This window comes from Penicillium lagena (genome assembly GCF_028827675.1).
Source record: "Penicillium lagena strain IBT 129212 chromosome Unknown utg000006l_segment0_segment0, whole genome shotgun sequence".
NCBI classification, from domain to species: domain Eukaryota; kingdom Fungi; phylum Ascomycota; class Eurotiomycetes; order Eurotiales; family Aspergillaceae; genus Penicillium; species Penicillium lagena.
Window position 1 is genome coordinate 2,564,913 of NW_026623227.1, and position 20,047 is coordinate 2,584,959.

Consider the following 20,047-nt stretch of genomic DNA (forward strand, 5'->3'; position numbering starts at 1 on the left):
GCCACGCTCCGGACAGTGCGCCAGGAGCGGCGGCTGGAGAATTCTTGGTCAGGGCTAACCGTTAGTTAACTACAAGTGAAATAAATGCACCACGGGGATCCACAGCCCTAATTCCGGGATCCATGGACCGGACCTTCTTCGTAGGGCTGGATCGGCGAGATCGCGATCGGAGGGACGAATCTGTAATTGTTAATATGTAGCAGGTACGGTAGTTCCATCGTTTCCCTTGTAGTCGTGACGACTCGAGAGGGTTTGTTTCAGACCCGGTCGAGGCTGGCCCACGTTCTGCCTCCACTTAACCATTGCCCCTCGGACAAAAGCCCCTCTGGACTTGTTTTCATTCACTTGTTGTGGCCTCTTTGTCCCTGGACTCCGCGCAGCAACTGCTGCTTCTCCCGTCTGGTTCTCCTCTTCTTCTCCTGCCTCTTCACTACACCATCTCTCTTCACCCTCTCCCTTCACGCTCCCCACCAACCATCACCACCACCACCACCACCTCCCCCCTCCCCTCCCTCCACGTCATCAGGTTCGATTGAGCCTCATTTCTGTCGCTTCCAGACCCGAATCCTTCCAGACTATTCAAATTATCTGCTGCCCCCCCCCGTGCAGTAGCCTGCGCCCGAAGCGAACCCTCCCCTGTTCGATCTCCCGCGCGATACTGCGGGGCTTTGGAATCCCATCACACTCGCTACGAGGCTCCCCCTTTCTCTCGATTCACACCCCCTACACTTCGATCACACTCGACACCATGGCGGATTTGCAAGGTCGCAAGGTCTTCAAGGTTTTCAACCAGGACTTTATTGTCAACGACAACTACACTGTCACCAAGGAGCTGGGCCAGGGCGCATACGGTATTGTCTGGTGCGGTTCCCCGGTCACATAACCATAAGAGATGATGGTAGTATTAACACTCGCTGTGAACAGTGCTGCGACCAACAATCAGACCGGCGAAGGCGTCGCCGTCAAGAAGGTCACCAATGTGTTCAGCAAGAAGATCCTGGCCAAGCGGGCTCTGCGGGAGATCAAGCTGCTCCAGCATTTCCGTGGCCACCGCAATGTATGTGATTTGTCTTTCTCGAGGATAGATGGAAGCTGACCGGTGCCAGATCACTTGTCTATACGACATGGACATTCCCCGACCGGATAACTTCAACGAAACATATCTCTACGAAGGTAGGCAGTCTGCCCTGTTGCATCCGAATGCTCTCTCTCTAACACCATCACAGAACTGATGGAATGTGACTTGGCGGCTATCATTCGCTCGGGACAGCCATTGACCGACGCACACTTTCAATCCTTCATCTACCAGATCCTCTGCGGGCTCAAGTATATCCATTCGGCCAATGTGCTGCACCGAGACTTGAAGCCCGGCAACCTGCTGGTCAATGCGGACTGCGAGCTCAAGATCTGTGACTTTGGTCTGGCGCGTGGCTTTTCCATCGACCCGGAGGAGAACGCCGGGTACATGACCGAGTACGTGGCGACGAGATGGTACCGCGCGCCCGAGATCATGCTGAGCTTCCAGAGCTACACCAAAGCCAGTACGTTGTCTCCCCTTTCTTTCTGGCCATGCCATTGTTAACACCACTGTCTAGTTGATGTGTGGTCAGTGGGCTGCATTCTGGCCGAGCTGCTAGGCGGCCGACCCTTCTTCAAGGGCCGCGACTACGTCGACCAGCTGAATCAGATCCTGCACTACCTGGGCACGCCGAACGAAGAGACCCTGTCACGCATCGGATCCCCCCGTGCCCAAGAGTATGTGCGCAACCTCCCCTTCATGCCCAAGGTTGTCTTCCAACGACTGTTCCCGAACGCCAATCCCGACGCCCTGGATCTGCTAGACCGCATGCTGGCCTTTGACCCGTCGTCGCGCGTCTCTGTCGAAGAAGCCCTCGAGCACCCTTACCTACACATCTGGCACGACGCCTCCGACGAGCCCACCTGCCCCTCAACCTTTGACTTCCAGTTCGAAGTCGTCGACGACGTCCCGGAGATGCGTCGCATGATTCTCGACGAAGTTGTCCGCTTCCGCGCTACTGTGCGCCAGCAGTCGCAGGCCCAGGCCGCCCAGCAGCAGCAGATGGCACAGCAGACTAATATCCCTATCCCGGATAACCAGCAGCACGCCTGGAAGACTGAGGAGCCCAAGCCCCAGGAGGCAGTTCTTGGCGGCGGCCCCCCGAACGATCTGGAGGCCTCGCTGCAGCGCGGCATGGACGTGCAGCATTGATTTTTTTTCTCTGTGCGTTTGATAGTCTGCTATTATATCTGCTGGCGAATATATTCTTTTTTTATTATGCCCGTGCCCTTGCCCTTTGCCCTACCCCTCTGCGCATATCAATGTTCATGCTTGTCACGTCTCGTTCCGTTTCGCCTCTGTCCGGGTTTCTGCTCCAACTTTTCGTCATCAAACAAAGCACTCAGCGTTCCTTCCGGCCTGCTTGTCGATATAATGAATGAGCCACAAGAGATGATTGATTGATACTACTTATGTACCTCTGAGACAAAAAAGATAGGACAAGGATCGCATTTCCCGAGTGTGTGGTTTCCCCTTCTTTCTGTGTTCACTGTTGTTGTTATCGTTATCCGTTGCTTCGATTTGTCACAGTTTCTTGCTGGTTCATGTTCATGTCATTTTCTTGTCGACGTCTATGTCTGTCTGCCTATCTACGTTGGATGGTACTCATCGAGCAGGGCTTTTTTTGTCATTTGTATGTCTGCAGGATGAGCCACAGGATTAGATAGAGGAGGGAAAGAGAGAAGTTGGAGCGGAGGATTTTGAATTGAGCAAAAGTTCAACAGTGGAATTGAAACAGAACAGAGTCAGGGGAAATAAACAACCCTCCTGAACACTAGTTAACTATAACTAATTGATAAATGCTAAAGAAGAAGCTCGCTCAACATAAGGTGATGATGAAAATGCAAGCAAGTAACTTCTTAAATAAAAGCGCCTCTTTCCATGCCAATCAATGCCAATGCCAATTCAATCCCAAACAAACGATTTCATCCCTCCATCATCTAGGATCAATAATAATATCCGCGCCACCAAACAGCCATACAAGCCGCAACCACCAAATCCAGCATCTTAATCCCCTCATCCTCAACAACAAGTTTGCCCAACTTCGCGCTCTTCCCACGCATCCCACCACCAGCTGGCTCGCGCGCAAGAGACAAATCGAGACGGTCCTCGTCGGAGTCTGGCCCGCCGCTGCTCGTGCTCATATTGTGATGATGTTGATGTTGGTGCTGGGGCTGGTGGTGCGGATTCGAATGAGAGGAAGGAAATTGAAATTGGTTCTGGCGCGGGAAGCGGGGCGTTCTTAGGGATGTGCGGCGGTGGAGATGGAGATGGTTCTTGTTGGTAGTATCTGCAGACCCAGAGGTTCCCGACTGGGCGCGTGGGCGGGTGTAGGTGTTTGGGTTGAGGAGTTGAGAGAAGGAGTTACGTTTTGAGTGGGCTGTTGGTGAGGTGGTGGTGATGTCTGCGGCTGTGAAGTCGGTGTGTTGGCTCTGTGAGAAGACCGAGATATGGTGTGGATGTGGTTTGTGGGAGGCGTGGTTGACGTGGGTATGTAGATTGGCTGCCTGGAAGGGCGTATTGAAGCGGAGCTCGGCGACTGTCACGGCTGAAGGCGCCTCGGCATCTCCAAAGGCCGGCATCTTCCCACCAGGGCCGGATATCATGTGCTTGCATTTGAGACTGCGGCCGTTGACACTGCTGGAGAAGGTGCAGGTGCCGTTCCACGGCGAGGAGAAGACATAGTAGCCGCTTTTCAGCCTGGATGACATTGTCGAGCTATCTGCGTAGTCGGCGCCGTGCGCGGTAGATTCATCGAAGGGTTTCGAGACGCAGAGCTCGCGGTGAAACTTGCGCGGGGCGGACGGCTGTGCACTTGGATGGGTTGCTGGGGGAGCCATATTTGACGAGGATCCAGGACGGCCAGCGGCAGCGGGGAGATTAGCTGCCACCTCGGCGAGAGAAAGCGGCTCATTTGAGCCAATGAATCGGTTATAACCTGGGGTGGAGATCTCGATATCAATGGCATTGCGGTTCATCCGCGGCGTAGAGATGGTCCCCACGTTCCATTGAGTCCCGGTTGCGGGATCGCGCCGGATGAGCGTGATGTGGAAGCCTGTGGGGGCATGGCTATCCTGGCATGTTTGACGTCGAGTAGGCGACTGCCCGGGGCTTCTCTGTGCTGAACCAGGGCGAACGTGGGAGTGCCGGGGTGGTAATGGCGGTCTGTGGGAGTCCAAGCTGTGACGGCCTGCCGCCGGCCCTTCGTGCTTCTCCCTCAGACCGTGCCTATGTTCGGCGAATGTGCTCCACCGATTGGTTTGCTTGGACGGGTCGCCAGTCGTCGGAGCACCAGACCATGACTCTTCATTGTTCGGTAGATGAGGCAGAGGTCGCCGCGCTATCAACTGTTCCCCAGTCTGCGCAGTCGTAATTGGCGTCCCTGGGAACGACACATTCTCCGCCGAGACCGTAGGCATCGGAGCAGGTCGCGGGGGTAGAGAGGGAGGAGGCGCATGCTCCTCCAGAGGCAGCGGCAGCTCTTGATGCTGCGGCGGCTCTGGCACATCCGCCTCTACCTTCCCCACAGGCTTCCGTCGCACATTGTTCAACCGTGCAAACTCTCGGTACGCAGGATCATCCCTGTCGCCTCCAGCCTCCAGCGTCTCCTTCCTGAGCTGTACCTGCTCCTCACGCTCGCGCTCCACTTGCTGTAGCAGTGCATCGTCATCCGGTGTCGCGACGTGGAGATAGTAAAGGGATGCATTGATAGCTTCGGCCGAGATGCTAGATTTGGTAGGTGGTTTGAGAGGGGAGAGGAAGATGTCTGTTGTTGTCGTCCGGGCAGTCGTTAGCTCGTTTCTTGATAAGACGAACAGACGGGTTCACTCCGGCACATTACGACACTTCAAGCATCACAGTATCACAGCTGAGCTATGTAGCTTACCTTTGCTCCCGGGAACTCGCACGATATACAGCACCAGCGGGTCGAGCTTCTTCTGGGTCGGATTGCGCGGATAGGCGGGGGGTTGGATGCGATGGCCGTTACGGCCGACAGCGAGCGTGCCTCGACAGGCCCCTGGGCGGTAGTGGCAGCAACAGCGGTCGACATGGGACACTGGCCGCGATCCAGTTGGGGTTTCTATGGGGAGAGAGTGTGTGTTTGTGTATGTGTATGTGTGTGGAAGGGATAGACAGATAGATAGGAACAACGGCCGAGGTCGCGAGGGGTGGAACAGCTACGTCAGTCCGTCAACAATGAGGGAAATCAAGCCTTTTCTTAGATCTCCCTGGCTTGCGTGGCCACACAAAAGTAAGAAGGAGGAAAGGGAAAAAAGGTTGCCTACGGGTGGCGCAGTACGCGTCGTGGATCGAGAACAGGACTGGGCATACCCGCGATCGGGCAGAAGGGACGGTATATGTATTCGCTCATGGTATCTCCCAAGTAGTTACAGGGACAACAAGATGGCTTAAACCAAAGGAAAAAAAATTAGAAATGCAAGAAAGGAGAGTCCGGTGATGTCGGTACAGGAACTCCCTCCGTCCCAACGCCTGCGACAGATGATGCCGCTCAATATTCCCAGGTCCATTGTTCCATGTGTGCCCCAAAAAGAATAAAAAAGTAGTCTCGTATGTATGGAAGAGTGCAATGATCTAGACAACTGTCTCGGACCGCTCACCCTCTGCGATCACAGGTACTCCCAGTCCACGGTCGGGACTCTGCAACACTAGCTGCTCGTGACGCCGGGCGCGAAGGAAGTCGCTGACGGCGCGAATGAGAATAAACCAGCCGACAATCATCAGGACGTACGAGATCCATTCGCTAGTGCTGATGGCGGTCACGGCGCCCCCATCACCGCCGCCGCCCGAGGTCTCGCCAACGGTGTTCGGATCGAAGCTGTGGCTGTTGGGATCGGGTGGCGTGCTTCCATATTGGCCCCCGCCTCCGCCGTCGGCATCGCTGTCATTGCCGCCTTTCATATAGAAGCCATATTGGACAAGGGTGAGACCGAGGCCCGCTCGGCTGCCGTTCTTTGCGGCGTGGGTGGTGTGTAGGAGATAGGTCAACAGGAAACCGACCAGCTGGAAGGACATGGAAATCATTGCGTTCCACACAAAAGAGAACACCGATCCGACAGGTAGTCCATCGACGTAGACTTCGTCGGATGAGATACCGGGCGCAACGATCGTGGTCTCCCAATATGGGGGCGTCGCATCGGCAGCGGCTTCTTCATATGACTAGACACCAAAACCGTCAGCAAACCCACATTTTCACGACATATGACCTCAACTTACTGGAGGGAGATCCTCATTCTTCTCGCCTCGTTCCGGCTTAGCGGACAGGTTGGCAAAGACACCATCATTCGACGCCGTAATTGACCGACTACCTCCCGAGCCAGGCGTACTAAAAGACGGTAGTATCGTCGGCCGCCGTAAAATGCCGGGAGCCCGGGTCTGATCCTGCTGCCCGCCCATAGAATCGGACGAGGACGCCGGAGTGCCAGAGCCGTTATTACTATTATCATCGACTGAGCGGGAGTTCGGGTTTCCTCGCATCAACAGCTGCCTATCGTCGGTTTCATTATCGTCGTCGGATCCATCTTCATCGTCAAAGGCATCCGCCAGCGTCTGGTCCTCATCGTTCCGGAGCGGGTCGTCGCCGTGTAGCAGACGTCTCGAGGATGGCGAGACAGAACGAGATCGGAACGAGGGAGGCGGAGAAGAGGGGGTGAGATCGGACCGGGCTGGGTTCAACGGATAGGAATGTGGCCCTTCCTCTTCATCGTGGGCGTTGACCTGATGATTGTATTTATGTCAGTTTCACTATTTCTCTCTCTCTTGGGCTGATGAGGATCAGCGGAGGGGGCGGATGGGTGATGGTGATCATACCCGTTGATAGCGCTGCGAGCTCATGACGAGCTGAGCGGCGGAGCGACCGGAAAAAGGCCAGAAGGAAAAGAAAACAAAAGACAAAAAAACGACGATATGATTAGGAGAAGGGAGGAAGGAAGGACAAACGAGGGCGTGATGGAGGTGAGGCGTTAGGGATGAGGGAGAAGGGAGATGAGAGAGTCGAGATGGCTAGAAGGGCGGCGCAATCACGGGGGGCGGTGAGGCGCCTGAGGCGCCAGGCATTCATCCAGGCAGCTCGGAAAGATCAGCCGGCGCAGCTTCGTCCTTTGCCATCCACCACCTGCCACCATGTCGAAACCGACGGTATGTCTACACAGTAGCCAATACTATCTCATTGAAAAACTAACAACCGTCCAGACCCTCCCGTCTCGCCTCACCCATCTCCTCAAACACTGGCCCATCGATAATGTCCGCCCGGCCTCCGTCTCCATCCAGTCCTATCTGCAGTCGCGCATCGACAAGCCAACCGCACTCCCAGACTCCTCTGTCAGCGCCCTCTCCTCCCTCCTAGATGACCGCTACGCGCGCCGGTACCCGCTATCCCCGAAACTGCGGCACCCAGCAAGCAACCCAGACCACTACGACGATCTCATCCGCGAGTTCGACGAGGCGCCCAACCGGGATTGGTTTGGGCGGTTACGGAAGCGGGTGGGTGGGATCCTCCGGTTGAGGTGATGGATAGTGTATGAGCTATGTATCTTTTCATTTCTGGTGTTCTTCCCTCGCGCAGGCGATGGGGTTTGGCGGGTTGTCTTATATGTATACTATTTTTACTTGTTTTTTGTCCTGTTACACTACTCGTCTTTTCTTGATACCAGACGAACGAAACAAATTTGAAGATGAAGTCCAATAAAAATAAACCAACTCCCCTCCCTCAGAATCGAGGGAGTGTAAATAACTCGCTATATACAATGGTACAGTCGTTAACTGTAGTCGATGCTCAGATCAGGCACTTGATATGAATGCAAAAAGAGCCAACCCCGAATGCACGCTTCAGAATTTGAAATCACGTTTTACAGCATGGGTTTCAGGTCCTCGGCCACCTTGAAGGGCGCCTCAGTCTTGGCCTTGACCTCCTCGACGGTAACGCCGTCCGCGATCTCAATCAGAGTCAGGCCGCTGGTGAAGTCCACGTCGAACACGCAGAGGTCGGTGATGATGCGGCTGACGCAGGCCGGGCCAGTCAGCGGGAACTCGCACTGCTTGACGATCTTGGGGTTGCCCTTCTTGTCGGTGTGCTCCATGGTCACGACGACCTTGGTGGCGGCCGGGTTGGAGACCAGGTCCATGGCGCCGCCGAAGCCCTTGATCTTGCCGGGGAGCATCCCTGAAGAGACATGTTAGAATAAAGTGCGTTGTAAAGAACGAGCAAAAGAAACTTACAGTTGGCCAGATCGCCCTTGGCGCTGACCTGCATAGCACCCAGGATGGTCAGGTCGATACGGCCAGAGCGGATCATGCCGAAGGACTCGTCGCTGCCGAAGCAAGACGCGCCAGGCTTGAGAGTGACGGTCTCCTTGCCGGCGTTGATAAGGTCGGCATCCTCCTCGCCCTTCTTGGGGTACGGGCCTAGGCCGAGAATACCGTTCTCAGACTGCAGAGTGACCTCGACGGAAGAATCCACGAAGTTGGGAGCCAGCATGGGCATGCCGATACCCAGGTTGGCATACATGCCGTTCTTGAACTCCTTTGCTGCGCGGCGGACGATGCGCTCGCGCTTGTTGGCGGTGTCTCCGGAGCCCAGTGCGGAGGTGTCGGCGCCCTCCTCCTTGGCGAAGGTGAACTTCTCAATCTTCTTCTCGGTGGTGCTCTGGATGACGCGCTTGACGTAGATACCGGGCAGGTGGATGGCGGCGGGTTCAATCTCGCCGGGCTCAACGATATGCTCGGCTTCAACGATGGTCATCTTGGCGTTGCGGCCCATGGCACCGTTGAAGTTGGCTGCCGCATACCGGAACTGGCAGTTACCCAGCTTGTCGGCCTTCCAGGCCTTGACGAAGGCGTAGTCGCCCTTGATCGACTCCTCCATGACATAGCTCTTACCGTCGAACACCTTGGTGTCCTTGGCCTTGCTGTACAGCTGCACGGTGCCGTCGCTGTTGTGTCGGAGCGGCAGGTCGCCTGTCTGCACGACAGTACCAAACGCCGCCGGAGTATAGAAAGCCGGGATACCGGCGCCACCAGAGCGACAGCGCTCAGCGAGGGTACCCTGCGGCGTGAGTTCTAGCTCAATCTCACCGGTGAGGTACATGCGCTCGAAGGTCTTATTCTCGCCAACATAGCTGGCAATCATCTTCTTGATCTGCTTAGACTGCAGCAGCAGACCCAGTCCGGAGCCGTCCACGCCGGCGTTGTTGCTCGCCACAGTCAGGCCGGTGATGGACGAGTTGGCCCGCACGGCGTTGATCAGCGTGTCCGGCACGCCGGAAAGCCCGAATCCACCGGCCAGCAGGGTTGAGTTGGATTTCATGTCCTTGATCGCCTCCTCCGCAGACGGGAACACCTTGTTGATCTCGCATCGGCGCACGCTGCTGGAGAAGGTGCGCGCGAGGAAGCGCTGGTGCTTGGCCGGCTCGGCGGAGAACTGCCGCGCAATGCGCAAGCACGTGGCCACTTGGGAAGGCATGGTAAGTGAATGGGGAGGGAAGGGAAATGGGGGAGTAAATCCTGGGAAAGCGGCGGACCCAGCAATATAAAGATGCGCTCGGCAATGCGTTCTCCCCTGCTATCCGACCGGCGGGTGGGAACGGGACTACCCCGGATTATTGAAGATGAGCATGCGACCACGTTTTTCTATATTTTTTATTAATAAAATAGCTGAGATTGAACCTCTAGATGCCATAGACACCATCCCTTCGTCTACTGACCTCCAAATATTCCGTGTCCGTCCATTTACAGCTATTCTGCTCTTTTGTTCTTTCAGAGCCGCTGACTAAGCTTCCGACGCTTCGGCACGGCGTGCGGCAAGCAGGCGGGCAGGCGGGCCGCCGCAAACCCAGTAGTGGATCCTCCATGTAGTGTAGGATAGGCTGACAGAACTCGAACATGCTTGGTATCTTCAACATAGGGATGTATGTATACAGTCATAATCATAGACAAAGAAATAGACCTGTGGAAATCGCTCCGATGCAAACTCTGAACACAGAAAAACAAAGTCCGGGGGTCAACATGGATCAATCATGTAAGCTGTCCATCCGCCGCGTCAACACTCTTTCGCTTGCGGGGATTATCGTGGTTGTCGCCGGAATCTACCAGTATTGTCCATTGTCAGCCATATGGCGCTGCCACTGGGACTTGGGTTGGGCGTGCGCGTCTGCTTCCATACCTGGTGCGCTGGGGCCCGACGATGCTTCATCATACGACGGCGGGTCGAGATCCATCAGGTCGTCCGAGGGCTTGGAGACATGCACGCCCTGCATGGCAGTTGTCGTGGGAGGAGTCGAATCCATCATTTCGGGCATGGACTCGACGACTTCGCGGCAGACGGGGTCGACGAGACGATCTTTCATGTTCTTGTTGACGTACACGAGGAAGTAGGGGGTGGGTGGGTTGTGGTCCTTGTCGTTTTTGAAGATCTCGTCCAGGTTCTGTACTTCAGTCACATACTCGTCATTGTACTTGCGCCAGATGTCCTTCTGGAAGTCGTAGATGTAGATATAGTAGTGGCCGAACGTGACGGAGCCATGGTGCACGAAGACGGCATACAGCTGGTACGCAAGGTTGCGGTAGTCGGCGAATTGGCTGGAGATCATGGCTTGGGTGTCTTTGATCTCTTGCTCGACGGCTATAACGAGTCAGCTTTGCCAGTCTCTTTGAGGGGGCGGCACTAACCGCAGAGCTCTTCCTTTGCGGTCCCAGAGACCTGCTCGAGTTCATTAGGCAAAGTGGACTTGACCTCCTCCGAGGGTCCGTCAGAGTCAATGTCCTGATCGAGTTCCTGAAGGGCAGTTTGAGTGTTCCAGAATAGCTGCTCCATGCTTGTTTCTCCACCATTCTCTGCAGTTGAGGAAAGATCTTTCCGCAGGAGCTCGGCGCGACGAGCTTCGAGCGACTTAACAGCACGCTTCCACTCCCAGCACTGACGACGCCGGTTCACGATCTCCGGCTTCTGGGTATCCATGTAACGGTCCAGATAGATGGTCTCGAGCAACTCCAGGTGGTTAGTCGATTTGAAGGAACTTTTCTTCACCGCATCAAACTGAACTCGCTGGACTTGGATCTGAAGAACGGGAGGCAGCCTGCTGATAGACCCAAATTGCTCCGCCTCAGCATTTTCAACGTTGATCTTCTGGACATCGAAGGCTCCGTCAATGGCAGCATAGATATCTCGCGATCCACTGGCCACATCGACTTTGATATCAGCCCACCACTCTTCTTTAGATCGGGTACCACCTTCAGTGGAGATGTAGGATCGGGTGCGCCCGTAGAATAAACTATACACGTGTTAGAAACGACTTTATGGTCCAGGAGCACTTACTCTTTGATCTGGTCGAGCTGCTCGCCATCCTTGGCAACATCTCGAGGCTTGATGGCGCATTGGCTTTGGAAGAGAACATTGTTAATCACCTCCGTCACATCCTGTTGGGCACCGATCTCCACTTCCTCGATCAACTGTTTCTGTCGATCAACCTCTGGAGAAGATCGCGGAGGCAGCGGGGGCTGATGAGGGGACTCGGGCTTCGCGTCATCGGTATCGGGTTTCGAGTTGCCTTCAGACTTGGGCTCCGCCTTTTCGTGTCCCTCTGGCAGCGCAGCCGTGTTTTCGGAAACCAAGGTCGCCTCACTATCCACGTCGCTTATCATCGAGTCTTTTGCGGGCGCAGATTGAGCCTGAATGGGCTGCGGAGGGCCAAGCGGTCCGAAAATGGGCGCTCCACCGATATCACCGAGACCCTGCGACATTCCAGCAGAGATGGTCGATCTGCGGCGAATGGCCGCTTCGTTACTGGGACTGATCAAAGTCAACCGAGCGAGCTCTTGGCCAGGCGTGACCGAAGACTGCGGAGAGGTAATCATATCATTGAACAGGGTACGAAGTTCCCGAAGGAATCGCAACGACCGCTCAACCTCTTTCTTCATCACCTTGCGAGATCCCACCTGCTTGTGATCCAAGCTGGCTTGGTCATTCAGGTCCATCTGGAAGGTCTCAAAATCCAGAACCATGTCCCGGAAGGGGCGGATTGAGAAGTAAAATTGGAGAAGACTGTTGAGGTAGCATGTGTTCCCGATGTTCTGCAGACCAACAGGCCACTCCGCCAAGTTGCGACTGGACTCGGTAGATATGCCAGCCATGTTCTTGAGCAACGGGCTATCCATATCCTTGGCTATGATGCTCAGGGCGTAATTGTATTTCTCGGCGTTCTCGGGGTTGTCATCCACGCAGATTGTGTAGGCTGCGACAATTGCACCTTCATCAGCGGTCCGGTCTGGAATCTGGAGTAAGCGATAGGCATCGCTAACGTCCATTTCACCCGCAACGGTTTCACCAGTGTCAACGAAATGTTTCAGCGCAACTGAATTTCTAGATTCAGCAATGAGGTTGACCGCGCGGTTCGCCAATTCTCGGCTAGTCGGGTTGTCGTTGACCTTTTCCATACAGTTAGACTGACACGACATAACCCACCAAAGAGCATACCTTCGCCGTGTACATGGTGATAATAAAGTCATCCGGGGTTTGATCGTCGACTCCAAGGTAAATCTGTGCTTGTTCGGCGTTGGATACGCCTGGGAGAAATCGTTGGCAAATGCACGAAAGGTGATAGTGGATTTGACTCACGATCTTCAGACGCAGATTGGATGCGCTCGCTCCGTCTGCTGTGACCGATCCGCCACAGTTGTTGGCGCGCCTCGGTTTCTTGTGCTTGGGCCGTGGAGCCGATGAACACGTAGAAGGTTTTAATGATGATGTCCTCGGTGAGATTGGGATCATCACCGTTAAGCCCAAAGTACTTGTATGCATCCGCAACATCCTCGTCCGTGTATTTGCCTTCTGAGTAGGCAAACTGAACAGCCTGGTCGATGATTTCCCAGTCAGCACCACCACGAAGGGTGGCAATCGACTTGAGGCATCGGAGATACAACGGTGTTCTGGCCGGATCGACCGAGACCTGGCGATTGAACGCTTCCACAATCATGGATGAAGCCATATCTTCCACGGCTCCCAAGTCTTCATAAAATCTGTAGAGTTGGTTAGAATTGGCTAGCCTTAAGAGGGATGGAGACAAACGGGGCGGGTGGCATGTCAAATTCATTGACCCTGAGTGATTTGGGATCTGAAAACACAATCAGCCATGACATCTGGCATTTAGGATTAGTATACACAAACAGTCAAGAGCCTCCACTGCATAAAGCATATCGTTCGTTGCGGAGGCAGACCGAGGGAGGGGATCGAATCCTTTCTTTTCCGAAGAAGGCCGGCTGTCTATCAAAGCCAGCAGTTCATGAACGATGTTATCGAGAAAGATACAGTCTGTGTCTTGGTAGGGCGACTCTGTTTTCGCACTGGGGTCCGGCTGGGGAGGTTGCCAGGTATTGTTCTCCTGAAATGATATTAATAAAGACGTCTCCAGATAACGAGGAGGCAAGGTCATACCTGTTGGTAGGTGAAATTGAGAAACTCAAACAGTTTCTGACAGGGCATCCCATCCACACCAAAGCTGAGCATAAACCTCTTGTTGGTTGCGGTAATGGCCTTGCTAGGCTGGCCAGATTTGAGAGTATTGCTGACATATAGACGCAGGTTGTCGAGGACCGTGGCCGAGCTCGGACAGGCCATGCCCTCCAGGCGCTCAGGCTGAGCCGCCATTGCCTCTTGAGCCCGTTTGCGAATCACATTCTGGTCAGTCAATAGATGCACCAGTTCAGGAGATAGGAGAGGAGAAAGGATTCGCAGGGAGACGATGGCCGGGCATGAAAGGTTGGAGCACTGATAGTGGAATGTCTCTGCCAGCTGCCCTTTGGGAGTGACCTCTGCACTTGTACTTCCACCCGCTTGTCTTCCTGACTTGTAGACAAGGTGATGGATATGGCCCTCCAGATTCTGGGAGAAGGTGTTCATGCCATTTGTGTAGTTCACCACAATCTGGACATGGCAACGGCATTTGGTACACATGGCATGCACTTTGGACATGCAGCCTGGACGCCGTTTCTGGTCTTCCGGAGTGTGAAAGGTCTGGTTGGGTTTCGTCACATAGTTGTGGCGACAGGCTGAGGGCGATAAGAAACCCAGTGCTCCATTGTAGCGTTCGGGGTAGACTGGGGGTACTTCGGAGAGGAGATTCCGGCCAGTGCTTGAAGGGTGTGCGGGATCGTAGAGTAGGATGTCCTGCACGAGGCGAGGCGCCGTCTTGCCTATATTTGGTGGGAAAATTCATATTAGCCACCTTCTGGCTGCAGACACTGGTGGTGGTCATCCTCCACCAGGCAACTTACCTGCTCGCTGAGGAACTGCCATTTGTCAGGTTGGTCTATCTGGAGAAACCGCAAGCTCCTGTCTAGCGTGAATCTGACAGTACTGAGAAGCGAGAGGCGGCAGGGTGTGCACAGCGGAGCGCGCAGTCCACCCACCCGCGATGAACGAGCTCCGGAGCAACAGGTGCAGCGGGGAGCCCGTGAGCACCGGGCGAGCGAGGTGGTGGGGGGTCAACGTCGCGTACAGCACTTGTATGGCATTGAGCAGGAGACGGGAAACAGCTGGACCAACAAATAAAGCAGAAGACGCGTGAGAAAATGAAGAGACAAGGCAAAGCACCAGCAACACACGGTATACCTGGAGCTCGCTCCATTGACCCTCCAGCGGTGAGCCAGGCGGTGAGGGCCAGCAGAAACAGGCCAAAATCCACACCCAACGACACCTCAGTCCATCCCTGCTACGTCTCTTCCCCCACACAGTCATGGCTCACCACGAGGAAGACCACCACTATCATCCCAAGGATGCCATCTCGGGGGCATTGAAGGCCACTCTGCTCACGGGCAGTGCAGGTCTGTTTGCCTCGGCTGTCCAGAACACCCTGACCAAAAGGAACGTCGGCCCGCTGGGCGTGTTCATGCGCAGTGGAGGCACCATCGGAATCTTCGGTATGAATGAATGGCCTAAACAGTGTGGCGGGTCAATTCTGACGCAGATCTCTAGCGGCGATGGGGGGTACCTATGAGTTTGTGAAGACAGCTTCGGCCAACTTGCGGGAGAAGGAGGATCCGTACAACGTTGCCCTGGGTGGCTTCTTTTCGGGTGCTCTTCTGGGACTGCGAGGTATGTTGTGTCACTCCGGATGAATGCACTCCGGGTGAAGGGGTGTCTTGGAGAATTGAAGGTCTCTTGGCTGATGCGTGTCTAGTCCGCACCTTCCCCGCCCTGTTGGGCTATGGCGTCGCGCTGTCGACCGCCATGACCGCCTTCGAGTACACAGGGGGTAGCCTGTTTGGATACAAGAAGAACACAGAGGTGGATGAGTTCGACCGCCGACAGCAGCTGCGGACGAACTACCGGACTCCGGCCGAGCAGACATTTGCCGAGCTGGGCGAAGGACGGGGTATGTTGTTTGCATATAGCGGCCCCGATTTGATTCACAACTGAGCTAACTCGACCTGCGGCAGGTATCTACGGCCCCAACTACGAGGAGCGACGCCGGGAGCGGCTCAAGGAGGCGTACGGCATCGAGGTCCCCACATCGCCGGTTCCCGCATCATAAAGTGGTTTCTTTTATTTGTGTCGCTTTGTAAATTACCCCGTCGCCTCTAGCATGCCGGATCCGACAATCCGATTTTTCTTCTGTTTGCATTTTCTCTGATGGGCGGTGTGGAGAGACGTAGATGGTTCAGGTGGTGATAGGTGCACAATTACCTATTTCGGTAGGAAGTAAGTGGAGGATGCCTTACTCTCCTTCATTGAGAGGTAGAGCTAGTGTATGACGGGTATACGGTGTTGTTAACGAGAAATAATATTTACATTTATCCCCGGTAGTCGAGATAGGGCCTCGTCCAATCATAGCGGCCAACCGAATATCCCACGGCGGCGCAAAACGTGCCACGGCCTTTCCCCAGGCTGTCCAGGGTTGTTCTTTGGCTGCGGCACTCTGGATCGATACACTAATCGCTAGGGGATGTTAGTGAAGAACTGTGGTTCCTTCGAACGTCACGATCATCGCGACGATCAGGGGTGTCCTCCATGTGAGCCCGCGCCTAGGCAGATACATATGACCTGGGGAGGTCCCAAGTGGTGATGCTTCTACTCCAGGCGATGCGAGGGACTCCCACTATAACCACGACATCCGCCCGGCCATTACTTCCGGTTCCATACGTCAACGCGCCCCCCTCTCCGGCCTTCCCGGCTTGTCATCACGACTCCAGGCCTCGAAGACGTCATCTATCTCACGTTCCCCCTCTCACCCCGAGCTACGAAGGTACCGGAAATCTTCGTTTTTAGCTTCCAATCTCCCCTTTTCTTGCATTTATCCCCTGCTCACCATACTATTAGTTACTAAATCCGTTCGCCAGGTAACCAGCCCCGCGCTATACTAGTGACCGGCTTACCCTGAACTATTCCCTCTCTCCCCCCGCCTCCTTTTTGATTCTTTCCCTATCCTTATCCTCCGCGCTCCTCCCTTGCGTCGCCCACGTTTCTCCCTGCCATGGCTGGGCCCCAGACGCCCGTGCAGGACTATCTGCCGCACGAGTCGGTGCGCGGCTTCTCCCGATCCTCGAGACCCAGTTCCTACGTCGGCAGCAATTCGATGCCTGACCAACCCCAGATGGCCCACAACCCGCGCTTCCGGGAGGACTTCGACGCAGCCAGCCGGCGCAGCTCCCTCATGCTGGACGGCGCAGGAATGCAGCGGTCTGCGTCGCAAATGTCGCGGGCCCGATCGCCGGTGCCCTCCCGATCGAGCACCCTGAAAAAGAAGCCCTCCCTGAGCCGCAAGGGAGTCTGCGACGCAATGGCAGTCGCCGCAGTATGCGCGCCGGCAGCGTGAGGAGTCTGAGCTTGGGCGACCGTGAGAAATACAGCGATGGCACCGAGGACGCTAACAGCGCGTTCACCATCCCGATTCCCACCACCGGCAACCCGACCGAGGTGCTGTCCAACCGCTTCCAAGGTGTGTCACTTCATCCCGATGAATTTCACTCTTGCTAACTTGCTTCCTAGCCTGGCGGAAGGTCCTCAAAGATCTGATTCTCTTCTTCAAAGAAGTCCAAAAATCCTATGAGACCAGATCCAAGCTATTCTTATCTGCCTCCCATGTTATCGGCAACCAGGCGATCCCACCCGCATTCCTGCAATCCGGTGGGCTGGCCGATGCGACCGAGATCCTCCGAGATTTCCACCGCCAAGGGTACACGGAGGCCAACAAGGCCGTCGAGGTCGAGATGGAGGTGATCAGCCAATTGACGGGTCTGCGCAGCGACCTGCAGAAGAAGACCAAGGAGATCAAGAACCTGGCGGGGGATTTCAAGAATTCGGTCGAGAAGGAGCTGGATGGCACGCGCAAGTCGGTCCGCAACTTGCAAGAGGCCCTCGGTCTCGTGGATACCGATCCGTCTGCGACGGCGGGCAAAGGTGATCCATTCATCTTGCGACTCAGTGTCGAACGGCAGGTCGAGAAGCAGATTGAGGAGGAGAACTATTTGCATCGGGTTGGTCCGCCCACCTCAGCTGACCACGCATGTAGCTAACAGCCCTTTTAGGCATACCTGAACCTCGAAAACTCGGGTCGGGAGCTCGAGTCCATCGTGGTCAGCGAGATCCAGAAGGCCTACAATGCCTATGCCAGCATCCTCCGACGCGAGGCCGACGAGACCTATGACACCATCGAGAAGCTGCGAGTGGGCCCGATCTCAATTCCCCAGGACTACGAGTGGAACTCGTTTGTCGCCGGGACCGACGAACTGGTCGACCCTCGCATCCCACTACGGCATTTGGAGAATATCGTCTACCCCGGCAGAGATCACCCCGCCGCTGCAGAGGTCCGAGCTGGGATGCTGGAGCGCAAGAGCAAGTATCTCAAGAGTTATACTCCTGGCTGGTGAGTAATCTCCCTTTGGATCCAAATTTCCTCTCACTAAGCCATACCAGGTATGTCTTGTCGCCGACTCACCTCCACGAGTTCAAGTCGGCCGATCGCGTGGCATGGCAAACTCCGGTGATGTCATTGTACCTGCCAGAGCAGAAGCTCAGCTCGCACTCGCAGCCGGACTCGAGCTCGCACAAGTTCATGCTGAAGGGTCGCCAGACTGGTGCGATGCACCGGGGCCACTCGTGGGTGTTCCGGGCCGAGTCGCACGAGACCATGATGTCGTGGTATGAGGACATTGAGAGCCTGATCAACAAGACGGGCGAGGCTCGCAATGCCTTTGTCCGACGCCACGTCCGAAGTGTGAGCGGCATGTCCTACAGCAGTGACGGAGCAATGGAAGAAGACGAAGCCGACCGCACTCCGTATTCCGGATCGATGGTTTTGGCGGGTGAGCGACCAACCTCTGCACCCCGTCAGCCCGGTGGTGCATTCCCCAGCGATGTCCAAATTGATCGACATATGCAGGCACCTTTGTCGCCATCTAGCGGTGATGGTTCCGTTGACAAGGAGGTCTTGGCCGCCGCGGGTGGGATGCCAGACGGGTCTGCAGCTCCGGCAAGCTCTTCTTCCCAACGAGGATTCGAACCCAATACGGTCGATGGTGTTGCTCCGGCCTCCCATGGAGGCGAATCCTCGCGGGCCCGTGTGGAAAGACACGACAGCTACTACGGTGACTGGATCGGCCCGGCCGCCATTGCCGCCAAACAGCGGAAGTACAACCCGACTGACTCCACCGTCGATGACCGGGAGGTTCGATCGGATGGAGACCACACCCCCCTAGTGGCTGCCGGCATGGTTGATCGGTCTGGACGGCGGGAGAACTCGGCTCCGCCTCAGGCTCGCCGCGAGAGCGTGTCGACCGTGCCCACCAACACGAACGTGACCGACTACACGAACAACACCATGGCCACCTCGGTGGACGAGGAATCGTCCCTGGCCCAGAAATCCCCGGGCATGGGCGACGGCGCGCTCCCCTTCCGTCCAAAGACCGACAGCATGGCCACGATGGACATGAAGATTCCCGGCCGCTACCCGCCGACCAACGTGGCAGCATAATTCTCGCCTTCTTTCTCACTTCTCTTGTCTTTTATTTCCCCTCTCGTGCGCTGCACGCCGTCTTGTGTATACCTATTGTGCCTTTTACAATCCGGCCTAGCTTGCTTTTAGGCGTTTTGGTCCCCTCGTTTCCTCCCATCCTAGGCCCTTGTCGCCGGCGTTCGTTTCTGGATGTGCGTGTATGTGTGTCGGTTCGGTACTTCTTGATTCCCTCGATGGGTGTTGCACGCCCGGTCTTTGGTTTCTGTTGTCTATTTAGTTGGAGGTATGAAATGAACACGGTTCTTCCTCGGATGATTAGGGCGTGGCATTTGATTGATTGAGTAACGGAAATACGGCCTGTGCCTGCAGGAGTAGCCAGCTGTAATAAGCAGCCAACTGTAATATAATGCCTCGGTCTACCTACTCATATAGATCGGCCGTGGAGATACATTCACCCGCTGATCGCATTGTGCCTCAACTCCCTCTTCTCTACCAACTCCCACCGAAACAACAACACGGTTGTCTCTTCTGGTGACCTTCTCCGCCTTTCCGTTCTGCTCTCTCTGCCTCCCTCCACCACCACCACTTCTTCTTTTTCTTTCCTCTCCCTCTCCCTCCCCCATCGTCCTCCGTCCTCACGACGCTACGCTGTACCACCTTCCTTACCTCCACGCTCCCTCGATCAATCATGGGTGGGTTGTCCCCTGTTTCACGCATTACCTTCGTATTTACTTGTTTTTGGTCCTCCCCTTGGTACATTCCCAGCTCCCCTCCTTTCATCCAACCATCCAATCACCGTGTTTCCCCCCAACCTTGACGCCTTAATCCTTTCGTCTCCTTTCCTTCCCCCTCCCCGCCTTCCCACCTCCTCCTTCTTCTTCCCTCCCCCCTTATCGTCGTCGCTCTACTTACTATATTATTCTCCCGCTGACTGCCCTGTTCAGCCGACGTCTATCGGCCACATCAAGTAAGTTCGCTTTTCTTCTTCCTTGGTTTTATCTACACT

At 55.4% G+C, this 20,047-nt stretch overlaps 9 protein-coding genes across 9 annotated transcripts; 4 read left to right on the forward strand and 5 right to left on the reverse strand.

The window, feature by feature from the left end:
* Positions 1–748: 748 nt before the first annotated feature.
* mpkA (mitogen-activated serine/threonine-protein kinase SLT2) lies at positions 749–2,230 on the forward strand (the record flags this gene model as incomplete). Its single annotated transcript, XM_056981104.1, has 5 exons — positions 749–861; positions 925–1,057; positions 1,107–1,173; positions 1,227–1,541; positions 1,596–2,230. The coding sequence occupies 5 exons, from the start codon at positions 749–751 to the stop codon at positions 2,228–2,230; spliced, it is 1,263 nt and encodes a 420-aa protein (XP_056831313.1).
* A 794-nt stretch (positions 2,231–3,024) lies between these two features.
* Positions 3,025–5,129, reverse strand: N7510_009180 (uncharacterized protein; the record flags this gene model as incomplete). The annotated part of the gene is made up of 2 exons (XM_056981105.1): positions 3,025–4,879; positions 4,987–5,129. 2 exons carry the CDS (start codon positions 5,127–5,129, stop codon positions 3,025–3,027), a joined length of 1,998 nt encoding a protein of 665 aa, XP_056831314.1.
* Positions 5,130–5,671: 542 nt separating this feature from the next.
* On the reverse strand, positions 5,672–6,931 carry N7510_009181 (metal homeostatis BSD2 family protein; the record flags this gene model as incomplete). The annotated part of the gene is made up of 3 exons (XM_056981106.1): positions 5,672–6,256; positions 6,314–6,814; positions 6,908–6,931. 3 exons carry the CDS (start codon positions 6,929–6,931, stop codon positions 5,672–5,674), a joined length of 1,110 nt encoding a protein of 369 aa, XP_056831315.1.
* A 288-nt stretch (positions 6,932–7,219) lies between these two features.
* On the forward strand, positions 7,220–7,606 carry N7510_009182 (ubiquinol-cytochrome c reductase complex assembly factor 2; the record flags this gene model as incomplete). Its single annotated transcript, XM_056981107.1, has 2 exons — positions 7,220–7,234; positions 7,289–7,606. 2 exons carry the CDS (start codon positions 7,220–7,222, stop codon positions 7,604–7,606), a joined length of 333 nt encoding a protein of 110 aa, XP_056831316.1.
* A 338-nt stretch (positions 7,607–7,944) lies between these two features.
* Positions 7,945–9,557, reverse strand: N7510_009183 (3-oxoacid CoA-transferase; the record flags this gene model as incomplete). The annotated part of the gene is made up of 2 exons (XM_056981108.1): positions 7,945–8,258; positions 8,315–9,557. 2 exons carry the CDS (start codon positions 9,555–9,557, stop codon positions 7,945–7,947), a joined length of 1,557 nt encoding a protein of 518 aa, XP_056831317.1.
* A 205-nt stretch (positions 9,558–9,762) lies between these two features.
* N7510_009184 (uncharacterized protein) lies at positions 9,763–9,978 on the reverse strand (the record flags this gene model as incomplete). Its single annotated transcript, XM_056981109.1, has 1 exon — positions 9,763–9,978. One exon carries the CDS (start codon positions 9,976–9,978, stop codon positions 9,763–9,765), a length of 216 nt encoding a protein of 71 aa, XP_056831318.1.
* A 201-nt stretch (positions 9,979–10,179) lies between these two features.
* Positions 10,180–14,384, reverse strand: N7510_009185 (ubiquitin-specific protease UBP2; the record flags this gene model as incomplete). Its single annotated transcript, XM_056981110.1, has 9 exons — positions 10,180–10,715; positions 10,763–11,364; positions 11,409–12,517; positions 12,567–12,655; positions 12,708–13,108; positions 13,158–13,203; positions 13,257–13,470; positions 13,524–14,281; positions 14,363–14,384. 9 exons carry the CDS (start codon positions 14,382–14,384, stop codon positions 10,180–10,182), a joined length of 3,777 nt encoding a protein of 1,258 aa, XP_056831319.1.
* A 439-nt stretch (positions 14,385–14,823) lies between these two features.
* Positions 14,824–15,621, forward strand: N7510_009186 (Tim17/Tim22/Tim23/Pmp24 family protein; the record flags this gene model as incomplete). Its single annotated transcript, XM_056981111.1, has 4 exons — positions 14,824–15,007; positions 15,063–15,182; positions 15,268–15,462; positions 15,527–15,621. 4 exons carry the CDS (start codon positions 14,824–14,826, stop codon positions 15,619–15,621), a joined length of 594 nt encoding a protein of 197 aa, XP_056831320.1.
* A 939-nt stretch (positions 15,622–16,560) lies between these two features.
* N7510_009187 (SLM1 family PH domain-containing protein) lies at positions 16,561–19,059 on the forward strand (the record flags this gene model as incomplete). The annotated part of the gene is given in 5 exon segments (XM_056981112.1): positions 16,561–16,800; positions 16,818–17,025; positions 17,076–17,563; positions 17,615–17,952; positions 18,003–19,059. The coding sequence occupies 5 exon segments, from the start codon at positions 16,561–16,563 to the stop codon at positions 19,057–19,059; spliced, it is 2,331 nt and encodes a 776-aa protein (XP_056831321.1).
* Positions 19,060–20,047: the final 988 nt, after the last annotated feature.